General features: G+C 35.2%; 3 protein-coding genes across 4 annotated transcripts; 2 read left to right on the forward strand and 1 right to left on the reverse strand.

Moving 5' to 3' along the window:
- The first annotated feature begins 1,830 nt into the window (after positions 1 to 1,830).
- On the forward strand, positions 1,831 to 4,755 carry LOC140842322 (uncharacterized). Of its 2 annotated transcripts, none has more exons than XM_073210109.1 (7): positions 1,831 to 2,141; positions 2,481 to 2,552; positions 3,112 to 3,179; positions 3,284 to 3,392; positions 3,846 to 3,926; positions 4,019 to 4,114; positions 4,467 to 4,755. In XM_073210109.1, the coding sequence occupies exons 1-7, from the start codon at positions 2,010 to 2,012 to the stop codon at positions 4,584 to 4,586; spliced, it is 678 nt and encodes a 225-aa protein (XP_073066210.1). In that variant the 5' UTR covers positions 1,831 to 2,009; the 3' UTR covers positions 4,587 to 4,755. The 2 variants fall into 2 exon arrangements, with proteins under 2 accessions (XP_073066210.1, XP_073066211.1); XM_073210110.1 differs by having other exon boundaries at positions 1,836 to 2,141; positions 4,501 to 4,706.
- LOC140842321 (DNA mismatch repair protein MSH6) lies at positions 4,644 to 14,088 on the reverse strand. Its single transcript, XM_073210108.1, is given in 22 exon segments — positions 4,644 to 5,085; positions 5,331 to 5,460; positions 5,772 to 5,871; positions 6,106 to 6,185; positions 6,545 to 6,682; positions 6,761 to 7,047; positions 7,506 to 7,668; positions 8,380 to 8,481; positions 9,121 to 9,323; positions 9,399 to 9,577; positions 9,679 to 9,770; positions 10,144 to 10,273; positions 10,367 to 10,694; positions 10,697 to 10,907; positions 11,349 to 11,543; positions 11,643 to 11,726; positions 11,817 to 11,885; positions 12,065 to 12,139; positions 12,244 to 12,297; positions 12,384 to 12,486; positions 12,720 to 12,816; positions 12,997 to 14,088. Coding segments are annotated over 22 exon segments (3,921 nt in total). The 5' UTR covers positions 13,853 to 14,088; the 3' UTR covers positions 4,644 to 4,840.
- Positions 14,089 to 16,771: 2,683 nt separating this feature from the next.
- On the forward strand, positions 16,772 to 20,741 carry LOC140803653 (histidine kinase CKI1-like). The gene is made up of 7 exons (XM_073159554.1): positions 16,772 to 16,825; positions 16,927 to 17,166; positions 17,287 to 17,967; positions 18,056 to 18,443; positions 18,537 to 19,108; positions 19,261 to 20,445; positions 20,535 to 20,741. Exons 1-7 carry the CDS (start codon positions 16,772 to 16,774, stop codon positions 20,739 to 20,741), a joined length of 3,327 nt encoding a protein of 1,108 aa, XP_073015655.1.
- Positions 20,742 to 20,783: the final 42 nt, after the last annotated feature.

The raw sequence follows: 20,783 nt of genomic DNA on the forward strand, positions 1-20,783 counted from the left end.
ATGGAACTTATAAAATTCTAATCATATTTTATTACAATCATTTATTTTCTTAAAAATATTTTACGTTTTTTTTTATAATTTGTATTTTCAGAGTTTTGTTTTTTTTAAAATATTTTGTGCATCAATACGAATATTTTTCATTTTTAATAATTTTTTTATATATTTTATTAATCTGATATAAATTTTCATGCATTCATGTTATAAAAAGATAAATATATTTTGATACAAAATATTCAAAATATAATAATAATTATATAAATACATTATCAAAGGTGTGCGTACCAAAATTTAGATAATTAAAAAGATAAATGATGTATAAATTAAATATATTATTTTTATTACTAAAAATCAAACTTGAAAGCAATTTTTCTCCAAAATTCAAATTTTTAACTTATAATATATTTATATTTTTATTCTCAAACACTTTCTACTTTTGTTTCTCATTAACTTCAAAACAATCTCTAGAAAAATCACGTTAAATAAGTAAAATATCTTTCAAACACTCTTTCATATGTAAGCTACGTTGTATCGGAATTTCATAAGGGGGCGTAAAAAGATATGATCGTCGTCTCTCAAGATTAGTCGGACGAATTTTGTATGTATGGCGATAAATAAACCATGCACCGAAGTTATGGGCTTAGAAATGGTCCCTACAGAATCTTGGTTAAACCATTTGGGCCTCCGGCAGGAACACTTTTTCCGATGGATGATTGGGGCCCACTGCTACTGAATACTTAGTTCATGCCTCGACGGTTTTTTAGCTCCAAAAGTTGACAAATTCACTAAATGGTCTTTTGAATAAAAAAAATCCCATCGTCAATTAATGCAATAAATATGTTGGCGTCATTGGCACAACTTTTCTATGAATGGTTTAATAAGTTGGTACTCATCTTTAATACATCTCACGTATAAAAGTTTGGCTCGTTGTTTCTATTACGAGTATGTATTTTGTAAGATAGTATCAAGAATCTTTATCTGTGAGACGTGTCAACTTACCAATATTCATAATAAAAAGTAATACTATAAGCATAAAAATTAATACTTTTTTTATGAATGATTCAAATAAGAGATCCGTCTCACAATATACGACTTTTGTCAACCTGCCTTCACATGTCCACTTGACGGAGTCAAATCGGCATGAGCTGCACATGAGGCTCAGCTGGGACTTATATGATGTCCACTTAATAAATAAAATCGGCATGAATTGCACATTAGGTTTATTAATTTTGGGACTTAAATTACTAAGGATTGATTTTGTTAAATTTAAATATTATATAGGCCACGTATTTAAATTTAATATTTAAATATTAAATTTAAATATTACTGAAGGACGTAGTGTTATTTTTAGAAATCTAAACAAACCAAATAACCAATTTTGTTTTTTTTTATAAATAGTCTTTGATATATATATATATATATATATATATATATATATATATATATATATATATATGTGTGTGTGTGTGTGTGTGTGTGTGTGAGATTGTAATTGCCAAAGCATACGTTTGACCAATCTTTCAATCAACATTTATTTAGATGAGCTTGTCGTATAATGTTTAGCCAATTTATTTAACCGGCTAGTGCTCACTACTGCATTAGCTCGAGAATTTATTCAATATACATCAAAATATAACATATACCTCATAAAAAATTGAATTTCAATTTGGCTCGGTTGTCCGAATTCGGTCGAAAATTCGTTACGGTTCCATTTGGTCAGAAAAAAATCATTTCATTGGATTATGCAAAAATTCAATTACCGAACTACGCCCCAACTTTGGTGATCGGTTGCCATCATTTGGTTAGGGATCAAAATATAAATATTCCATACGTTACTCATATTGATGAACTCACCTCCACGTCACATTCAAGCTTATTTCCAATAAATTCCACAAAACTCGTAAATTTGACGAGAGAGGAAAGAAGCAAAGAGCTACAGAGATATAGAGAGAGAGAAAAAAAAATATACATCCTTTTAATTTAACATTAATTTCTTATTGTTTTTAAATAGAATGGGTGGTGACACTGTGTTCTTGGCAGATGATTTAAGATCATACTCTGGAGAGATATCTGCATGCAGAATATGCCATGAAGAAGATTTTCAAAGATTGGAGGCCCCTTGTGCTTGTTCTGGGACTGTAAAGGTATTTTTCCCAGAAAATTTCTCTGTTTTCAATCGCAAAATAAGCTCCAAATTTAATGTTATGATTGATTCTTGTTTGAAGGTATATTTCCCAGAAAGTTTCTCTGTGTTTTTTTTTTTGAACTTTCGAATTTAATGTTATAAGTGATTTTTATTTTACTTTCCAAGAAATTTTCTTTGTTTTTAGTCAGGCAGTGAGTTCAATTTAACTTTAATGTTATTTTTACTTTGCATTCATTAGTATATTACAAGAAAGTTCATCTGTTTTTATTTAGTGCTGTCATTGATCTTTATCGATAATCTGATAGATTATTTGATTCCTTTCTTTCTCTGTTTGAAGTTTGCGCACAGAGATTGCATTCAGAGGTGGTGCAATGAAAAGGGAAACACAAGTTGTGAAATTTGCTTAGAGGTACCCACAAATATCCCTTTATTTTATGTATATATATATATTAATAATCATTTTCACGCTATGCAGCAGCTAGTCAATATCTTTCTCGATTCTAAAAATGCATGAAAAATGATTAAACCAAGTCGCTATAAGATCATTGTAACCAAAGAAAACCATTTCGGATATCTATACCAAATCGATATCAGACAGTATAGCACGATCATCATATCAATTCGGATATTTATCACTGGGATTTGTCTATTTTGTTTATAAAGAAATGATATTTCGTAACTGTTAAATTTTTTATTTCAAAACAGCGTGTGGTAGATGAGCTTATCAATTATGCAAGACAGAGGAATTGTTTATGTCTCTTTCTCAGCTAACTGGCTTTTCTTGGACTAAAAGAAAGTTGCTCTATTTTTATATTTTGCAAAGAATGGGACATTTCTTCAATCTCATCTGTATCTGTGTGAACCTGAGAACTACGCAATGTCATGAATAATTTTTTTAATTAAATGGGTGGTTGGAGTTGACGTAATTGTGTTAAAAAATTGTCATACTTTGAAATATTTTATTGCAGAAATTTGAACCTGGGTATACATCTCCACCCCAGAAGACAAAATCAAATGATACAATACTGACAATAAGGTATGCATTTTTGTCTTTCTCATTTTCTTTAAAAACATACAATTTGGTTATATTTAATCTTTTTAATCGATCTGGACTATAATATAATATTGTGCTGCATATAGGGTAAGTCTGGAAGAATCGAGAACTGGGGCAGATCAAGAAAACGAAGAAGAAATTCTTGAAACCGCAGCTAATAAAAGTGCTACTTACTGCAGATCAGTGGCTCTAGTTGTTAGTCTATCTTTCATATTTTATCTCATTTGAGGTCATATTTCAAAAAATCTACGTTCTTTTTAAAATATGATAGTTGTATTGTAAGCAAACTCATGCGTAAGGCGATATACTATGGTTTCATGGTATTGGCATTGGCGGAGTCGGGTTTTCGAATGAGGGGTGAAACTAAAATACAAATTTTCAAAAGATTTGAAGATGATCGAAGTCGTGTTTTTGCGAGTATATCTTACCACAGTCTGTAGTTGTTTAAGACAAGCTGCCATAAAAGTCAAATTAAATATGAACAAATTGTCCAAATAAAGGCACTTGACTCTCCACGGTGTTGAACTCTAATCGTGATGCAGATGAAAACAACTTAATGAGAATATCTTGAGATTTTTTTTATTACTGTTTTGTTTTTGTTTTTTATTTTGCTTTCCTATTTACCAGATACTCTTCTCATTTTTGCAGTTCACTGCCCTGCTTCTGATCAGACATATCTATGCTGTCCTCGTCGTCGGTGTCGGAGGATACCCGTTTTCACTTCTTACAGTAAGTGCTTGTTATACTCCTATACTTTGAATTAAGTTCTACAGCGTGTTTCACAAACTGATTGAGCTTTTTTGGCTAAAATATTCATGCAGTTGCTGCTAGTCAAGATTAGTGGCATAGTTTTTCCAATGTACATTCTGCTTCGGATTTTTATGGCATTGCTAGACACTGCTAGGCATCATAGTCAGGTAATTCCTTCGGATTATTAACGTCATCCTTGTAAAATTTCATGAATCACACGTTCCATAGACAAATTACATTCCCACTCGTTGTGAAATTAAAAATAGACAGAAATCCTACATGCAGAATATTTTTAAAAAAAACTCTGTTTCACTATTCATGTTTTTGTTTCAGAGATTTATGCATGCTTTAAAAAAATATAATAAGATTTTAAAACACCGATGAATTATATAGAGGATTTCGTGCTTATTTGACTTAGCGAATGCAATTTACCCAACGATCAATTGGCTCAAGTTAAAGTTGTAAACATATATTGATTGTGAAATGATGTAATTGGCACCGATTCCTTCTGTTGTATAGAATGGAAGAGTTGAATTTGTGTTGCTTGTTTCAGAATTCGGAAATGGGCATGTGAGGGGGAATGAAGACAAGCAAGAGAAGTGTATAGTGACACAATATTTTACCACTTTAGTCAACTAGTTTGTCTTCGGTTGTACATCTTGTACGCATAATATTTATTGTTGAAGAAGAAACAAGAATATAGAATTTTTTACATTCAATTGAAAGGAAGAGAGATTCTGTTTGCAACAGCTACATAAATATATGAGCAGATTCAGTTCAATCTCAGATTGAACACACAATTTTGTAACCCGATTCAATTACAGTACTGAAACGAACAATGCACTGCAGAGGAAAGATGGAATCACTGATCTCTGCAGTTCTGTAAATGGTTTCTACCGTTGTTTCAGAAGCAACCTTGCTCGATTCTGCAGGTTGATCAAAGATTCAACAACAATTGTTTTAGACAAAGACTCCCAGTTTTTGTTAGCTGCAACTTTCGATAAGTTTTGGATGACCAATGAGGCATCATCTTCCCAACTTTGAATGGGTGAGTTCACTCCCGAGATTTTGCCATGACTTCCTTCTTCCAACTCCGTAGACATTTTTGCTGCCCTTTGTAGTACCGCATCAGGAAGTCCTGGAAAATGGTGCTAGTAATAAAACAACAATATCGAGGCAGAAAAATACAGGATAAATGAAAAGCAGCAGAAAAGGTAGATTGAAAGATCATGCAGAATATTCATATTAGGTAGAACATGAAAATTCTTGCTAAGAAGTTCAAACGCTTGAACCTGAGCTTTCTGGGTTTGAAAGTTTCTGGTTTTCTTATTTGTTAGGACATAGTTCCTCACGTATTTCGAATGCCGTTCAGGATTAACATACCAGCTAATCGAGCAACATTCACACCATAACTTCTAGGGCACGTTCCATTCCTCAATTTATAAAGGAAGATAACTTCCTCTAAACCCGTGATTCCTTTCCCGACTTGGCATGCCATATGACAGAGGGAGACCTGCGCAGACGTTCAAAAGCAGTTTTTAGGTCCAAACAGAGTCTATAAATCATTAATCTTCTTCCCCGTTGGGATTTTCTTAAACTATTTGCCACGATAATATTGATACTTCAATAATACGTTACTTTAGGATACAAAATTTTCTGCATGAGTTGCAAAAATCAAGAACCTAAACACACTATAAACATGCCTCAACCACAGAATCACATAAATCGTATTAAGGAGCATTCAATAACATATCCCCAAAGGTTTTTCTATACACCAGGCTGGACAAATCTAAATTTTCAATTAAAAACAAAAGACGCCGTTACCTTGGGATTTTTTTGGTGCTCAATTGCTAATTTGTGATAATGTGTAGAAAACATTCCCCGGCATTGTACAGTGCTGACAAAATGTTCAAGAACTGATGCACTGGCACAAGATATCAGAATAAGAAAACTGAGAATTAGTCTCCTTGATGAATCTTTCAGGAAGTTAAATGGTAGTAGGGTGGACCAAAGATGAAAAATAACACGTATGCTATTATAGATTGATTGTCTCGACCATAACCAAAATGCCTGCAAAATAATTTCTGATCTGACAAATATTAAAAATAAATGAAAAAGTGAAAAAAAATCAAATAAATTAAAGTGAAGTAGCACGCACGCAATGGCTTGGCTATCTGATGTTGATGTCCCTCGTCCCAGCTCATCCAATGCCACAAGTGAACTTTGAGTAGCTGAAGACTGCATTATTAAACATCAATAGGTATAGAACATGACAAACACAATGCAAACGAGCTAAACACTAAACAAATCTAAGGAGCTACAAAGAACTATAAGAACAAACAGATTTTGCAACAAAACCAAACCTCAGATGCAATTAGCTAAGTTCTTAAATTTGAAATGCTCTTAATGTTTCTATGGAATCTACACATATGGTAACTCGACGCTCATAAGTCACCCATGTACGTCTACTGGGCTATTAAAAGAATATTGTAACCACATCTCATGATCTCAAAGAATAATTGAGAAGAACAACCAAAACCATGAGGACTTTTTATATCGTGCCAACGTGGCTACATTGAATCTCAAGATCATCATACCAGCATAGAAGCAGTTTCTAAAAGTTCTGTAAGGAATGTACTGTGGCCAGCCATAATATGATCTTTAGCTCCCATTCGAACAAAAATTCGGTCAATAGGAGACAGCTCAAAACTTTCTGCTGGAACATCAGCTCCTATCTGGAATAATTGAGTGGAGCCATTAAAAAAGAAATAGGACATTTCAGAGATACTTCCTTTACAGTTCCAAAAACCGACCTGGGCCAAAATCACAGCCAAGCAAACCTGGCGTAAGAGAGTAGACTTCCCACCCATGTTAGGACCCGTAAGAAGTATAAAGCTGGCATTGTCAGAACCACCAAGTCTGATATCATTGGTGACAAAGGTACCATCTCCTAAAGTATCACCCTTAAGAACAGGATGCCCCAAACTTTTAGCACTCACGTGTGGCACTTCATTGGCAAAAGAAGCAGATAGAATTGGACGACATGTTTTTCCTTCATAGTATTCACTTGCAATAGATAAGCTGATCAAAACATCCAGTTCTGAAAAATGTAAATGCCATATGAGATTTTGTCCCACAGACTCTCCTGTGAACAACTCTTGGATATCTTTATGTTACTTTGAGAGGTTACTGCATCGTTATATAATGTGCCATACAGAAGTACTTTCAGCTTATAGATCATTCTGTTATCACTGGGCAAAGCCAGCCACGATATCAGCGAGTGGAGATTTCAGCTGCTACAACTATGTGGATGTCCGCCAACATACCTATGTCGCTATATGACATATACTGTTTTAAAACTAATCATCCGATAAATTTATAGTCAGTTTTATCTCGCATGAAAGATCGATGCTAAAATAACACCAATAGCACACAAGAGCGTGGAAAAAATATCTCACTTCTCAGACAAAGGATGTAATATTCAGAAAACGAATGGGAGGATCACATGATAGTATGAATGACATAATACATCCTTCATTATATACAATGATATCGTACCTGCAATAGTTGAGACCAATTGTCTCCATTTACAGTGATTCTCACAAAATCGTTCAACCAATCTCCGCAGGATGCTCTTCAATTTTGACTCCTTCTCGGATTCAGCTTGAGATAGTTCTCCTAACAATTTTTTAATAACTGGACTCCAGTACCGGAAGTAACCCTAGTGAAGTAAAATAAGCAGTCAAGAAAAATAAAATAAAGCATGGACAAGTTTATCTTCGCAACACCATAGCCAATAACTTATCTGATCTCCAACAAATCAATGGATGAAAATCAATGTTCGATATCAACTTATAATTACTTAATAAAAAAAATATAATATATTGTTGTCAACAGAAGTAAATGCAAGTCAAAATTACTATTCATGATTCGCCATGGGCGTGCCAAGCAAAATAATGGCGCATTTGCTGGCTTCTCAACTGACCAATGAGATGTTTAATTCTTGAAGGCTATTCTTTGATTTCAGAATAGTTATGATAAAATATTTTTATCAGATGAAGAAAATAGAAAAAGGATGTAATTCGGGTCTTCTGTCCTCCATGTATGTATATGAGGAAATACAAAGTTTTTACAGCAACTTTAAGAAGATAAAACTGATCAACATCATTGAAGACAACAACTATGAGATTTTTTGAATGTCATGTTCAATTTGAGAATAAGCTGAGAGATTTCCCTTTTTGCTGCTCTGGTTTCCTGGATTTCTTAAAGATTCACAAGTTTGTCGTAATCCAGTATGAAGTTAAAAATTTTGCTCACTCTTGGAAACGCAGGGCATAAGTCCCCCTATCAAAATCTTCTCTACAAAATAATTTCCTGTTTCTCAAATAACCAGAGCCAAAAATAGCTAAAGACTCCATATTTTTTGTCTTACCTTCTTAGATGATCTTGACTCATACTCCTTTGGAATGCGGTCAGACAAACTTTCTGGCACTTCCAAAAGATACGCGTCTTTTCCAACCGTTACATAACTGATCTACAAAACAATAAAGATTAATGGAATTATAGGATATGATGAACTAAGATGCTATCAGGTTGTGTTTGCTTCACGGATTAGTCTTAGGTTTTATTGCTGATCAAATACCATCAAGAGTCTGATATGAATTCTACGACTACAACCCATAAGAAATCTATGGGCCCGTTATCTACTATTGTCAAGGTTATAGATTATCTCAATTACCAAAACTACCCTTCCAAATCTAAAACTCGCACTTACTATGTTTTGCTTAAAGTCGTATACTAATATAAAATTATTTAACAAGATTATGTTTATGATTCGTATATAATTTTAGCCAAACCAAATATAGTTAAATTTATAATTGTCGATTTTTGAGAATACAATTCATCTTTCAGTCTTAATTCTAATGTTGGTTTTATTCTACCAAATCAAACATATTATTATTTATGATGGTCAAAAGATAAAAATATAATTATCTTTTTATTATTATCTTAATCCCAAGCTTGAGGAATTCGACCAAACATATTATTATTTATGTCACTGTTCAACACCACATCCAATCATTTCAGCAATCCCAACAAAACTTATCTATAGATAATTCTATCACAGTACCAAGCGTAAGCTTAGAGTAACAATATAATGTGGGGAAGTTCTTACGGATGCATCGCCAAGTAATTTACGCTGTTCTTTCAAATGTTTTCTCAGATCGGATTCAATGTCATTCAATTTTTGACACTCAGCATCATACTCAACATCAGCCCCCTCTCGAGGTATTATACGCCCTGAATTATCTGCTTCCTCCCAATCAAAGGCATCCTTGAAATGCCTCAAAATCAAACTGATATCAGGAATCCCAGCACCTGCTCTATAAGCTGCTTGTAAGATGTCATTTAGCAATGCAAAGTAAAAAGAAATGTTATTGCATTAGTTAGTACCAGGAGCGAAAAGATGATGTAATAGCCTAGATTCAACATTTCCCAAATTGCCACCAAATGATGCAATTGACTGAATCATCAGTTCACATCCGCGAAGAGCTGAAATGAACTCTTGAAGCTGCTTCTTTGATGCATCCTCATATAACACAACTTTAATTGCATTCCTACCATTAGCTTCACTGTGTTCACCCAAAGCACAAAAACATGAATTCCCTATAAGAGACCAATGGGAGATTTCCTGTGACCAATTATGAATATACAACGGTATTTACAGCATTACCTGCTAGCAAAGATGCATGCAAGCAGCCGTTCCATGTCGGGGAGCCTGATCAACTCCTTTCTAAAATCAAGCACATATGGTCGACCAACTCCCTAAAAAGCCAGATGCTTTAAAATCAATTAGTTGTTCAGTAGATAAAACTCAAGTCATGTAGATGGATAATGTGTCAGACTGACGATATGACTGACAATATAAGTAAAATAAATATTGTTGGATAGGTAGATCCTATGATAAAGGTGCAGTATTCTGTGAAAAATATGATCCATCAAAGTTGCATGAATTTCAGCTCCTCTACAGATAAAAATAGCACTCCAGGAGGAACGATCCACCGACAACCGCTCCATCCCTAGGTTGTTGTACAAGTCAATTTCAAACCACTAGTAAAATACTCAAATGACAAATGAAAAAGTTGAAGCCAGTAGCTGAATGATAAAAAAGAGGTAATGTCTTTCAGAGACAGCACACCTTCAATTCTGCTATAGCATCCTGTCGTTCCTTAATTTGCTCGAGATGATACAAAGGCCTGGCAAGCCATGATCTAAGTAACCTTTTCCCAAATGCTGTAGCACAATGATTCAATTGAGCATATAATGTGCTGCACATATATGAAACCGACAGATAGTTATGACAATGTTGAAGGAGAGAGCTTTAAAAAAATACATAACAGAATAGAGTAAGCCGTGCATACCCAGAAGACTCCCCATTTCTGCTGTTTTCAAATATCTCAAGATTTTCTAGTGCAGCAGCATCAAGAACCATGTATGGTTTTTGAATCATTTCACCAAAACCAGAACATGGAAGCAACTCATATTTAGCAAATCTGAGTAGGGTTTCATCCAAAAACGCTTGTCGCAAATAGAAAAGAGTACCACCAAGAGCTGAGAGTGCTTGACTCCCATTCTCACCCAAATTCACAAGGTCAGATAATACCTCTGGAAGACATTTAGAATCAGCACAATTCAAAGACGAGTTGACTACGACATTATTTACAGTTTCAATACATGACGGATCACCAATCGCTGATAGATACTCTTAGCTTCACGAATTGTTTTCTCAGAATTCCAGAACTCAGAGAAGGGAACCAACTCATTGACTAAAGGATTTCTTGTATGCCTAATCAGCGCCTTTTCAGTCTCAGGACATAGCAGCTTAGCAGGTTTGATAATTTCCACAGGTCTTAGTTCAGACAATAGCGAGCATAAGGAAGTGCAATCTGAATCATCCCTGAACTGCTCAAAGGAAGCATAATTGGTGTCATAAATAATTTCCCTCAACAACTACAGAAAGTTTCTTTAAAAATGAAGCCCTGTCATCCACATACATTTTTTGGATGATACAGAATATTTTGTTATTGTATATACTCGCATTTCCAGCTTTTAGGCACAAAGTTACAGATAATCAATGTCAAATGTGCGCATTCTAGAAAGTTCAAAACATGGAATTCAAGCCTCAATATAGGAGAAATAGTAGACACTAGGTGTTGTTTTAGCACCCAAGAATTGATGAAGTTCTTCCTGATATTAGAGTCCACGGACTACGGATAAATAGTTGCAATTTTCATCTCCATGAGAGTTTGAGGATATAACAGATAACTCTGAAAATCAAAACTTATACTAGTTTGTGAATTAATATTTGGTATAAATTTACTGCAACTTAAATTAGTAATCAACCTGTCCAAGAATAATATTGCTTGTAGCGACATCAACCACGCAAACACCAAAGATATGGACTCCTCGTTGATTTGCCAAAATCTGACAACTTTCGGTCACTGCCATAAGATAAGAAGCATCGGGAGTGGTTGAAAGTATTTCTCCCTCTGTTAAAGTTCCTTTTGTGACCACAGCGCAAATGTCCCTTTTAACAACCTGGAAATATAGAAATAACATACCATCCTAACAACTAACTCAATTATCATAAGAAAATATGGTATACAAATCCTATGATCTTATCTTATTTAAAATGACCTTATCTTTGCAGCCATTCTCCTTTCGACGAAGCTCAAGCTGCTCCGGTGTCTCTGTTTGCTCCACAACAAGAACACGATATCCCTAATAAATCAAAGGACTCGTTTAAAAGTACAGTTCAGCAGCCGGAAAAAGAAGAACTCAAGCACAAGAATAGTCTACTTCCAAAACCACCTTTCTAGCCAGCTTCTCTACATTTGTAGAGTAGTTCCTTTCTGGAAACCCACAGTGAGGTTGCTCCCCCTGACAGAGTAAACAGCAACCACATTCAAAGTTCAGCAATATTACACCAAAAGGCCAAGTACAATCTTTCTAACTTTTAGCCACACATCATAAAATTTTCAAGGATGCACAACTTCTCAAGATGCCTCATATCATTTGCAAACATATATACACTACCAGCCGCTACTGAGCCCAAGTACCTTCATGTATTGCAAACCAAGTTCTTTTGCTCCAACGTGCGCATCCATTTCAAAAAGTTCATAGAACTTTCCCATCTGATTCAATAGGAAAAACCACGACCACGGTTAAACAATAACTCTTAATAAAGTAAATGGCACTGATAACGAACTTTGGGGCCTGTATGAACTCTAGCTATTACCTTGAAAAAAAGAACCTTATCCATGTGCTTTGACTTAAACTCCCACCATTGCCTCTAAAGTCAAAGAAGCGGCTTTAGATAAACCACCTAGAAATATCACGAAAATAATTTATAATCATAGAGTGAATAAGTAGACATACTTGGCCTTCAGTCAAACTTTTTACGAAGTTTGGAGGCAGGTAAAGGGTTCTTGAGTCATAGTCCACATCCCCAGGACGTCTTCTTTTGGCATCCCTCTGATCCCTGTTTAAGGCAAGATGCATATTGAATGGCTTATATTTTATTTTGAAAAGAACTCAATACAGAATAGGACTTGATGTGGAATGGTAAAAGGGACATGATATTGAAACATATGTGAACAATGGCAGCACAACAGTTTGAGATATTCCAGCAAATAAACAAGAAACGTTCAGCTAGACTTGAGTATTGCCTCTAAAATTATTTATAGCTGGAAAAATGTGCTCATATTAACTCACTTCTCAAGGAAGCCTAGCTTCTCCATATTGCGCATGGCAAATCTATCGGCTGCATTTCCCCCTAAGGAACAATCTGGTATAGATATATTTATCCCATCTAAAAAATAAGGAAACAGGAAAAAGTATCTGCTCGTCAGAACCTGTCTATTTGCTGGAATATGGAACAATCGTCAACAACGTCAATCCAGTCCAGCAATACCAAAATACAAGTCATAAAATATTAACTTATTTTTACATTCAACACCAAACGAGAAAAAATAATCCATATATCACTTACTATCGGCACTACTATCTTTCATAGGATTGGGTAGCTTGTGCCCATTGACAGCGGGGGGAACCTTCTGGTTACTGCTCTTTAGATTTTCGGAAAACTTGCTCTTCTTCTTACTAGCATTGGACCCCAGTTTGTTTCCTCCGCTCCCACTCCCGCTCCCACTTTGCTTCCTTGGATACACTTTCTTATTTCTATCACATTTTCCACTTTCCTCTTCATCCAAATCCATATCATCCAACCGATCCTCCTCTTCCATAGCTGCTTTTTCCACATTTGCCACCCAATCCTCATCCTCTGAATCATCTTCAAACTTTTCGGTGTCATCCTCTTCATCTTCCACAACTGAAATCTTTCTAAGTCTACGAAGCTTCTTAGCTGGCTCCCCATCAACCCACTCAATGTTCTCCCCCGAAAGATTTAACATTTCCTCCTCGGAATCATCATACAGCACCAAATGCTTCCCCGATAGCTTATCAAACGATTTAACGCAGCCTTCGTACCAAGACTTATCTAATGGCCAATAAACTCTAATCCTCCTTTCAACAACCTCTGGTCCATAAGTTTTTTTATCGGAGTTGGATTTTTCAGAATGAAGGGTCGACAAGTCCGTGCCAACGACAAGCATAGGCTTCTTGCGCTTGGGCGGCAAATGCGATGTGGTGATTGAGTTCGGGCTCGGGCTTTGAAAGGAACTTGTATTTGAGCTAGAATGAGGGTTTTGCTTACGGAGAACTGGGTTGGGCGACGGAGAAGGAGAGGAAGACACTGTTTCCGGCTTCTTGGTAAAGAAAGCGGTGATTTGGCTCTGCTGATTGACCAGCGGCGAGCGACCGTTGCTCGTCTTCTTCGATGAGGCCATCCTACTGCTACTCTTCTATAAAGTCAGCAAGATAATGTCAATCTAGAGCAAGAAAATAGAAGATAAATCTAATTTCCAGAGGGGATGCAACAAGCGATCACACGAATTGCGCAGGAGAAAGAGCGGGAACGGAATGTCACACCCCTGGAAGCGCATAAGGCGGCGAACAAAGGCGGGAAACTGCCGCCGCTCCGCTCGAGCCATCACCTGGGCCTTGCGCTGGGCTAGTTGATTATTTATTTGGGCAAGCAGCCCAATAACTTATATGGATATTTCCAAATTAGTAAGATAGTAGCTCAGGCCTGCTGACAAAAATATTAAATATCTTTCATATTTACTTAAATTTATATCTTACTAAAATTGATGTATATATGTCGATGATTTGTAGTTTATCTAACATCAAAATCTTAATTTTGAAATGATATCTCAGTTTCAAGATTTGATTGCAAAAAATATAAATTTCCTATAAATCTTCAAAATCATGTTTGAATTGTTCATCAGTCATCGTGTCAAATAAATGGATTTTCTTATTTCTATAATGCAAAGCATTTACACCAATTTCTGACAAAACCCTAACTTCCCATAAATTCGTTTTCATTAAACCTCTAGTTATAGTTATATTTCATCCAATTAAACATATTTAATTATCAAGGAAGCAGTTTTATGATTTGCTAAATATGATAATATTAGTAAAATAATTATTTTAAATAACTTTGAACTTAAATAAAGCCCTAATCTCCACTCCCAATGTCTCTCTTCCCCTCTTTAATGCTATTTGAAGTTTTGCACACACAAACCATTATGGCAAATTATAAATCAGATAATTTTATTTCATTCACGCCCTCTTCTCTGATTAATTAGGTCGTGACATTTTGATATCATATTTGTGGGATTTTGTATTAATGATATTTGATAAATAAAATTTTTGTATTGAATTTTTTATGATGTAAGAATAGTTATACAAGTTTCGATTATCGTGAGATATCTAATATTAACCGTGGAAAAAATTGAAGTACGAAGATTAATTCAAGAAAATACAAGTACGTACGCTAAAACTCACTCTCTGAACCTACATAATTGGGTGAACACGATCTTTCTTTCATTGTCTTAATTCTTAAAACATTAGGGTTTTATATCAATCTTGGAGAATATATATATAATTAGATAAAAACTGGTGTGAAACGGTCTCACGGGTCTTATTTGTGAGACATATATCTTATTTGGGTCATCCATGAAAAAATATTAATTTTTATGCTAAGAGTATTATTTTTTATTGTGAATATCGGTAAGGTTGACCCGTCTCATAGATAAAGATTCGTGCGACCGTCTCACAAGAGACCTACTCATATAATTATGTTGCAAATGGTCCAAATCTTGTTTCTCATTAGTTCAATCAAATTTGAATTTTTGATTTTGAATGATTTTTTCTGAAAGGAAATCATAAACAGTCGGGTTATTTCCTTTTCTCAATCATTAATTAGATATAATATTTTTAGATTTTCATTATATATCTATTATACTATATATTAATGTTAGATCCCTTATTTTAAATATTTTGGTATGTTGGTGAAGCACTTTCCAAAAACCAAATCTTCCTTATATTTAAAAGTAATTAATTTATTACTATATTATATTAAAAATTATTATTTAAATTGTAAATCAATATAAATAGAGACCATTATGAAAACAACTAAATAGTAGCATCCCATTTGCAATCTAATTTCTAAAGACAAGTTTTTGGGTGTATTTATATATACAACATCCTTCTTACTTTATGGCCAATTCTTCTCCAAGGTACAAGACAACGACAATCAAATGTAAGTTAGAGCACTTAATCTCTTCCTACTTATTATGTTATTAATTCAAAAGTAATTTTTTCTTGCATAACATTTGTTCGAGATTTTAGTTTTTTGTTTCGTCACATTTTTATATATGTGACTATTTTTTTTCCCAAAAGGGATTTAATGTATCGGGTACTGGATATTAATATTCGGATACGTGTACTTGATTATAATTACTCGAAAAACCCGACCTGTGTCCACTTCTACTTGCAGACATCAGAAAATGGGAAGAAGAAGAAGAATGAAATAGATTTTTTTGTAAATCTATATATCTCTACGTGGTATTCATGTCAAATACATCATTTGCCTTGCAATTAACCAAAAAATATCACTTTTATGTTACATTAAAATATTTATTTGATTAATATTCCCAAAAATTTTTTTATTTATTTTATTCTATTGCTTTTAATTTGCATTCAAGTTAGTATATGTAACAAATTTCATTTATTTCTACACGTAAATAATTCATAAAAAAGTTGTTAATTTATGTTAGTTGGAATGAAAAAATGAAATAAAAATAAGAAAGCAGCTGCATTATTGTTCACGCTTCAGAATTTTTTTAAAAAATTTAATTTTAAAAATTCATGCAAATCACGTATTTCATGGTCGTGACCGTGAATTCAAAATTTATGAATTTCCGTGCCTGGTTTAAATTCCTAAAATACTTTGTTTTATTATTTAAATAAATTATGCCAAAAAATTAGATGGATTCTACCTTTTCATTATAGCCCTAATTTATGGCTGTAACCATGAATTTCCATGCATGCATAGATTCATTTCCTAAAATAAATGCAATAAGTTTTGATTTTGCATCTCTACAAGGTATCTTTGGCAAGTATTGAGACACACCACAACTACATAAAAAAACCAAAAAATATATGTAAGATTTATCCTTTTGGTGTTTTTTTTTATTAACATATATCTTCTTACAATTGGAAAACATTGCCCGAGAATCACACTTCTATAGGTACATGGATATATTCACGTTAAATGTCTGCTTATTCTATTTAATGAATTTACATGCAAGAAAATAACTTCAGGTGAATTGGTCTATAGTGACTGAGCAATCAAGAATAAAATGAAGCCGACCTCATGCATAGTGTTGAGGCCAGTTTCTTGTCTTTTTTTCCTGGTATGTCTTTAAACATTAATTCCCATGTAATAATTAAACATGTAAAAATTCTTCTATATAATTCAAGCTGACAGGTTTACATTAATTTTGCTTTAAAGCAGATGTTTGTTGTGCTATCTCTAGCTGGCTTGTTGATCCCCTTGTGGATTAATCGCGTTAAAAGGATCGAAAATGAAGTGAATTTGATTGTTTACAACATCAATCAAGAATTGTTATCTGGGATTCAGAGAACTAGTACATTATTTTCTCCGATTAATGCATCCGCCATTAATTTAGTACACTTCTTGAGTTCATTCTTGGTTGAAAACGAACTTCGATCTTTCTCCCATATCCAATCTAAGGTCGGCATACATGTATCTATAAAAATATTTTCAGTTGTTGCTATGATTTTGTTTACTGTATGTGTGTGTGCTTGCTTGCGTTTTGTCGAAAAAATAAATGTGATTGTTTTGATAATGTAGGTGGCTCATACATTATTTCTAACTCTATCAACACTACCATACGTTTCTGAAGTAGCATACATTGGATTGGATGGCTTATTCTTTGGCTACTATGTGAAAGGTGGCCGGCCCTTTGCATTGTACTCGAATTCTACGTTTTCTTCGACTCAAAATGCCCCAAAAGAGTTCACTTGGTACACACAGCCAGCAAATGCCACGGGGGAACTATACGGTGAAGCCATTGTGTTTCCTCCATCTGATGTAATTAACACAATCTGGTTTCGAAGTGCATTAAACAATTCAAATGTTTATGCCTCAGTAGAGACTGACTGGGCTGATTCTCAAGATTTGATGCTGCTTGTTAATGCTGGTATGGATCGGACAGGTGCCATCACATTTGGGTATTCGATGAGATCGTTGATTGATTTCTTCACGGCGGGGGTTTGCTTTTACAATGGAAGCTTGATTTTAGCCACAAAAGATGGGATTATGCTCACTGAGGGAATTCCGAACACTCGAATGATCTTGATTGATGATCGAGCCTCGTTTGACCTGTTAGGCCCTGATGGTGATCGAGTAGGTGCAGTTGGAAATATAACATGCCACTCTGATAAAGGGACATTGACAGGCTCTGTATTAAGCATTTTGGGTAGGAAATACGTGATAAGTTGTTCATCAGTTGAAATTGCTGGACTCCAATTGGTATGGGTTTATTCTTTTGATTATATGTATTTATACACGTTTTTTGTAGTTCATAATTTTCCACTCTTAAATTTGTTTTTTTTTTCAGGTTTATGCTTTGGCTATACCACATAGTCGGTTGTCAGCCTTCATTCATAATAACATCATGTCGGCATTTATACTTCTGTTGATATTCATCGGTTGTATGATAATTACCATATGCACTTTTGTGTATTTGATCGTTGTAGCGGCAAGAAGAGAAATGAATCTCTGTGGTGCATTGATAAAACAAATGGAAGCAACTCAACAGGCAGAAAGAAAGAGTATGAACAAAAGTCTAGCTTTTGCTAGTGCGAGCCACGATATTCGTGCTTCCTTAGCAGGCATCACAGGATTGATTGAAATGTCCCAAAACATAGTCCCTAAACGAGATCCTTCAGGACCAGAGTTGCATACAAATTTACTTCAGATGGAAGCTTGTAGCAAAGATCTTCTAGGCTAGTTTTTCTTGAATTTCGTATATTGTTGCTGTTGATATATGTATCAGTTGCATCATTTTTTGTTGTTGTTGAATTATTTGTTACTTTCAGGTATCTTAAACGCGATCCTTGATACGACAAAGATAGATGCCGGTAAAATGCAACTCGAGGAGGAGGAATTTGACATAGACCAGTTACTAGAAGATATAGTTGATTTGTTTCATCCTGTTGGTATGAGGAAAGGGGTGGACATAATCTTGGATCCTTATGATGGTTCTATCATGAAATCCTCCCGTGTGAGAGGGGACCGAGTGAAGCTAAAGCAGATTTTATGCAACTTACTGAGTAATGCAGTAAAGTTTACTTCAGAAGGGCATGTGGTGGTTCGAGCTTGGGCAAGAAAATCGAGTCTTGAAACTGACATTCTTGCTTCTAACAAACGCTCGGTGAGATGCTTACCGTGGTTGTTTTTCCATGTTGATAGAGCGTATAGCGAGTCAGAAGTTGTGAAAAATATTCAGCTGGATCCCAATTGCATGGAATTTATATTCGAGGTGAATGACACAGGAAAAGGGATTCCAAAAGAGCAACAAAAATCTGTATTTGAAAACTACGTTCAACTCAAAGAGACATCATTTGGGACGGAAGGCACCGGTTTAGGACTCGGCATTGTTCAATCCCTGGTAGGCTATCTACTGTGATTTCTTTGCATTCGAAATTACTGATCTACCGGCTTAAAGTCCAATTTTCATTTGATTTACTGCTACGGCGTGGCACTAGCTATGTACCTTAACATATATAGATTCTTTAAGCTCTATACATTTTTCGAATGCAGGTTCGTTTAATGGGCGGAGAGATAGAAATTGTGGATAAAGAAGTTGGCGAGAAGGGGACTTGCTTCAGAGTTAACACATTCTTCAGCATATGCAGTACAGGTATTTCAGCCAATGCGAGAGAAGCAGACGTCGAGGCTCATGGTGGTTACGTTTCAAGTGATTCTTTTCGACATTCGGGATCCATCGTCCGGACACAAAGCCCGAAATCCGAAGTATCCCAAGTCATACTCTTGCTCCAGAGTGCTAAAAGAAGTGGAATTTTGCAGAATTACATGGAGAGACAAGGCATAAAGGTGCATACCGTGAAGCAATATCACCAACTTTCTCCAACTCTAAAGAAAATCAAGCGAAAGCTTAGACTCTCACAATACAGCTCTTCCGCTAAATCTGACGTACATTCAAGAAGCGACGGCCACACGTCTTGTGCATCCAGTACAAAATCATTAAAGCAAGTGCCACTCAGTACTTTGGATGGCACCGACAATGCTGTACACTTTCACAGTAAGCCTTGTACGACGGGTAGTTTGTTTAGCTTCGTTGTGATAGTGATTGAAACTAGTGCAGGACCTTTTCGAGAGATCACCAGAGCTATAGCTGAATTCAGAAGGGATTTAAACAATGGTTGTTGCAGTAGGGTCGTTTGGCTCGACAAACCGGGATCAGAAAGCTCAAATTTCCGGGGCATTGGCGAGCATGCTCTGCCTCAATCTGATGTAGTCATGTCCAAGCCTTTCCATGGATCTCGTTTGTACCAAACCATCGGTCTTCTACCTGAACTTCGTGGCATGCCGCTTCCTAGAAAAGGGGAAACAACTCAGAACTTTGAAAATATCGATTCTCTCGGAGTGGCCGGCACATCTGGGAACACTATGAACATTACCAAGAAGGGTGTGAAAGAACTATCTTTCGCAGATGATGTCGGAATTCGAAAGGTCGTGGAAATCGAAGAGCAAGAGATAGGCAAAATTAAACCTCTGAGTGGGAAGAAAATCTTGGTGGCAGACGATGACCCTGTGGGACTTAGGATAGCTACATCAATGGCTTTACAGCTTGGTGCAGTGACTTCTTCATGTAGAAATGGAGAAGAAGCTTTGGAGCTAGTTTGCAAAACTCTCAGGGATGAAACAATTACCGGAACTTCTAAGAATTTAAAACCTTTTGATTGTATACTAATGGATTGCGAGGTAAGTACTAAGTAGAGTTAAAAACTTGTTAATACGTTACTTAAATTTTGCTTAGATTTTGAAGGTTTTTGTTTTTGTCCTTTTAACAGATGCCCGTAATGAATGGGATTGAAGCAACAAGGAGAATACGACAAGAAGAGGGATTTCACGGCGTTCGTATCCCTATTGTTGCATTAACAGCTCACGTCTGGGGAGAAGAGATAGATACGATGATTGAGGCTGGAGTAGATGAGCTTTTAACCAAGCCACTCAACAAGGAAAATTTTATGAAAACTGTATCAAAGTTCATCTTTTGAACCACACACTCAGGAGATGTGCTTTTCTTCATTTTTGGCTTC

Source organism: Primulina eburnea, chromosome 10 (assembly GCF_022965805.1).
Source record: "Primulina eburnea isolate SZY01 chromosome 10, ASM2296580v1, whole genome shotgun sequence".
Classification (NCBI taxonomy): domain Eukaryota; kingdom Viridiplantae; phylum Streptophyta; class Magnoliopsida; order Lamiales; family Gesneriaceae; genus Primulina; species Primulina eburnea.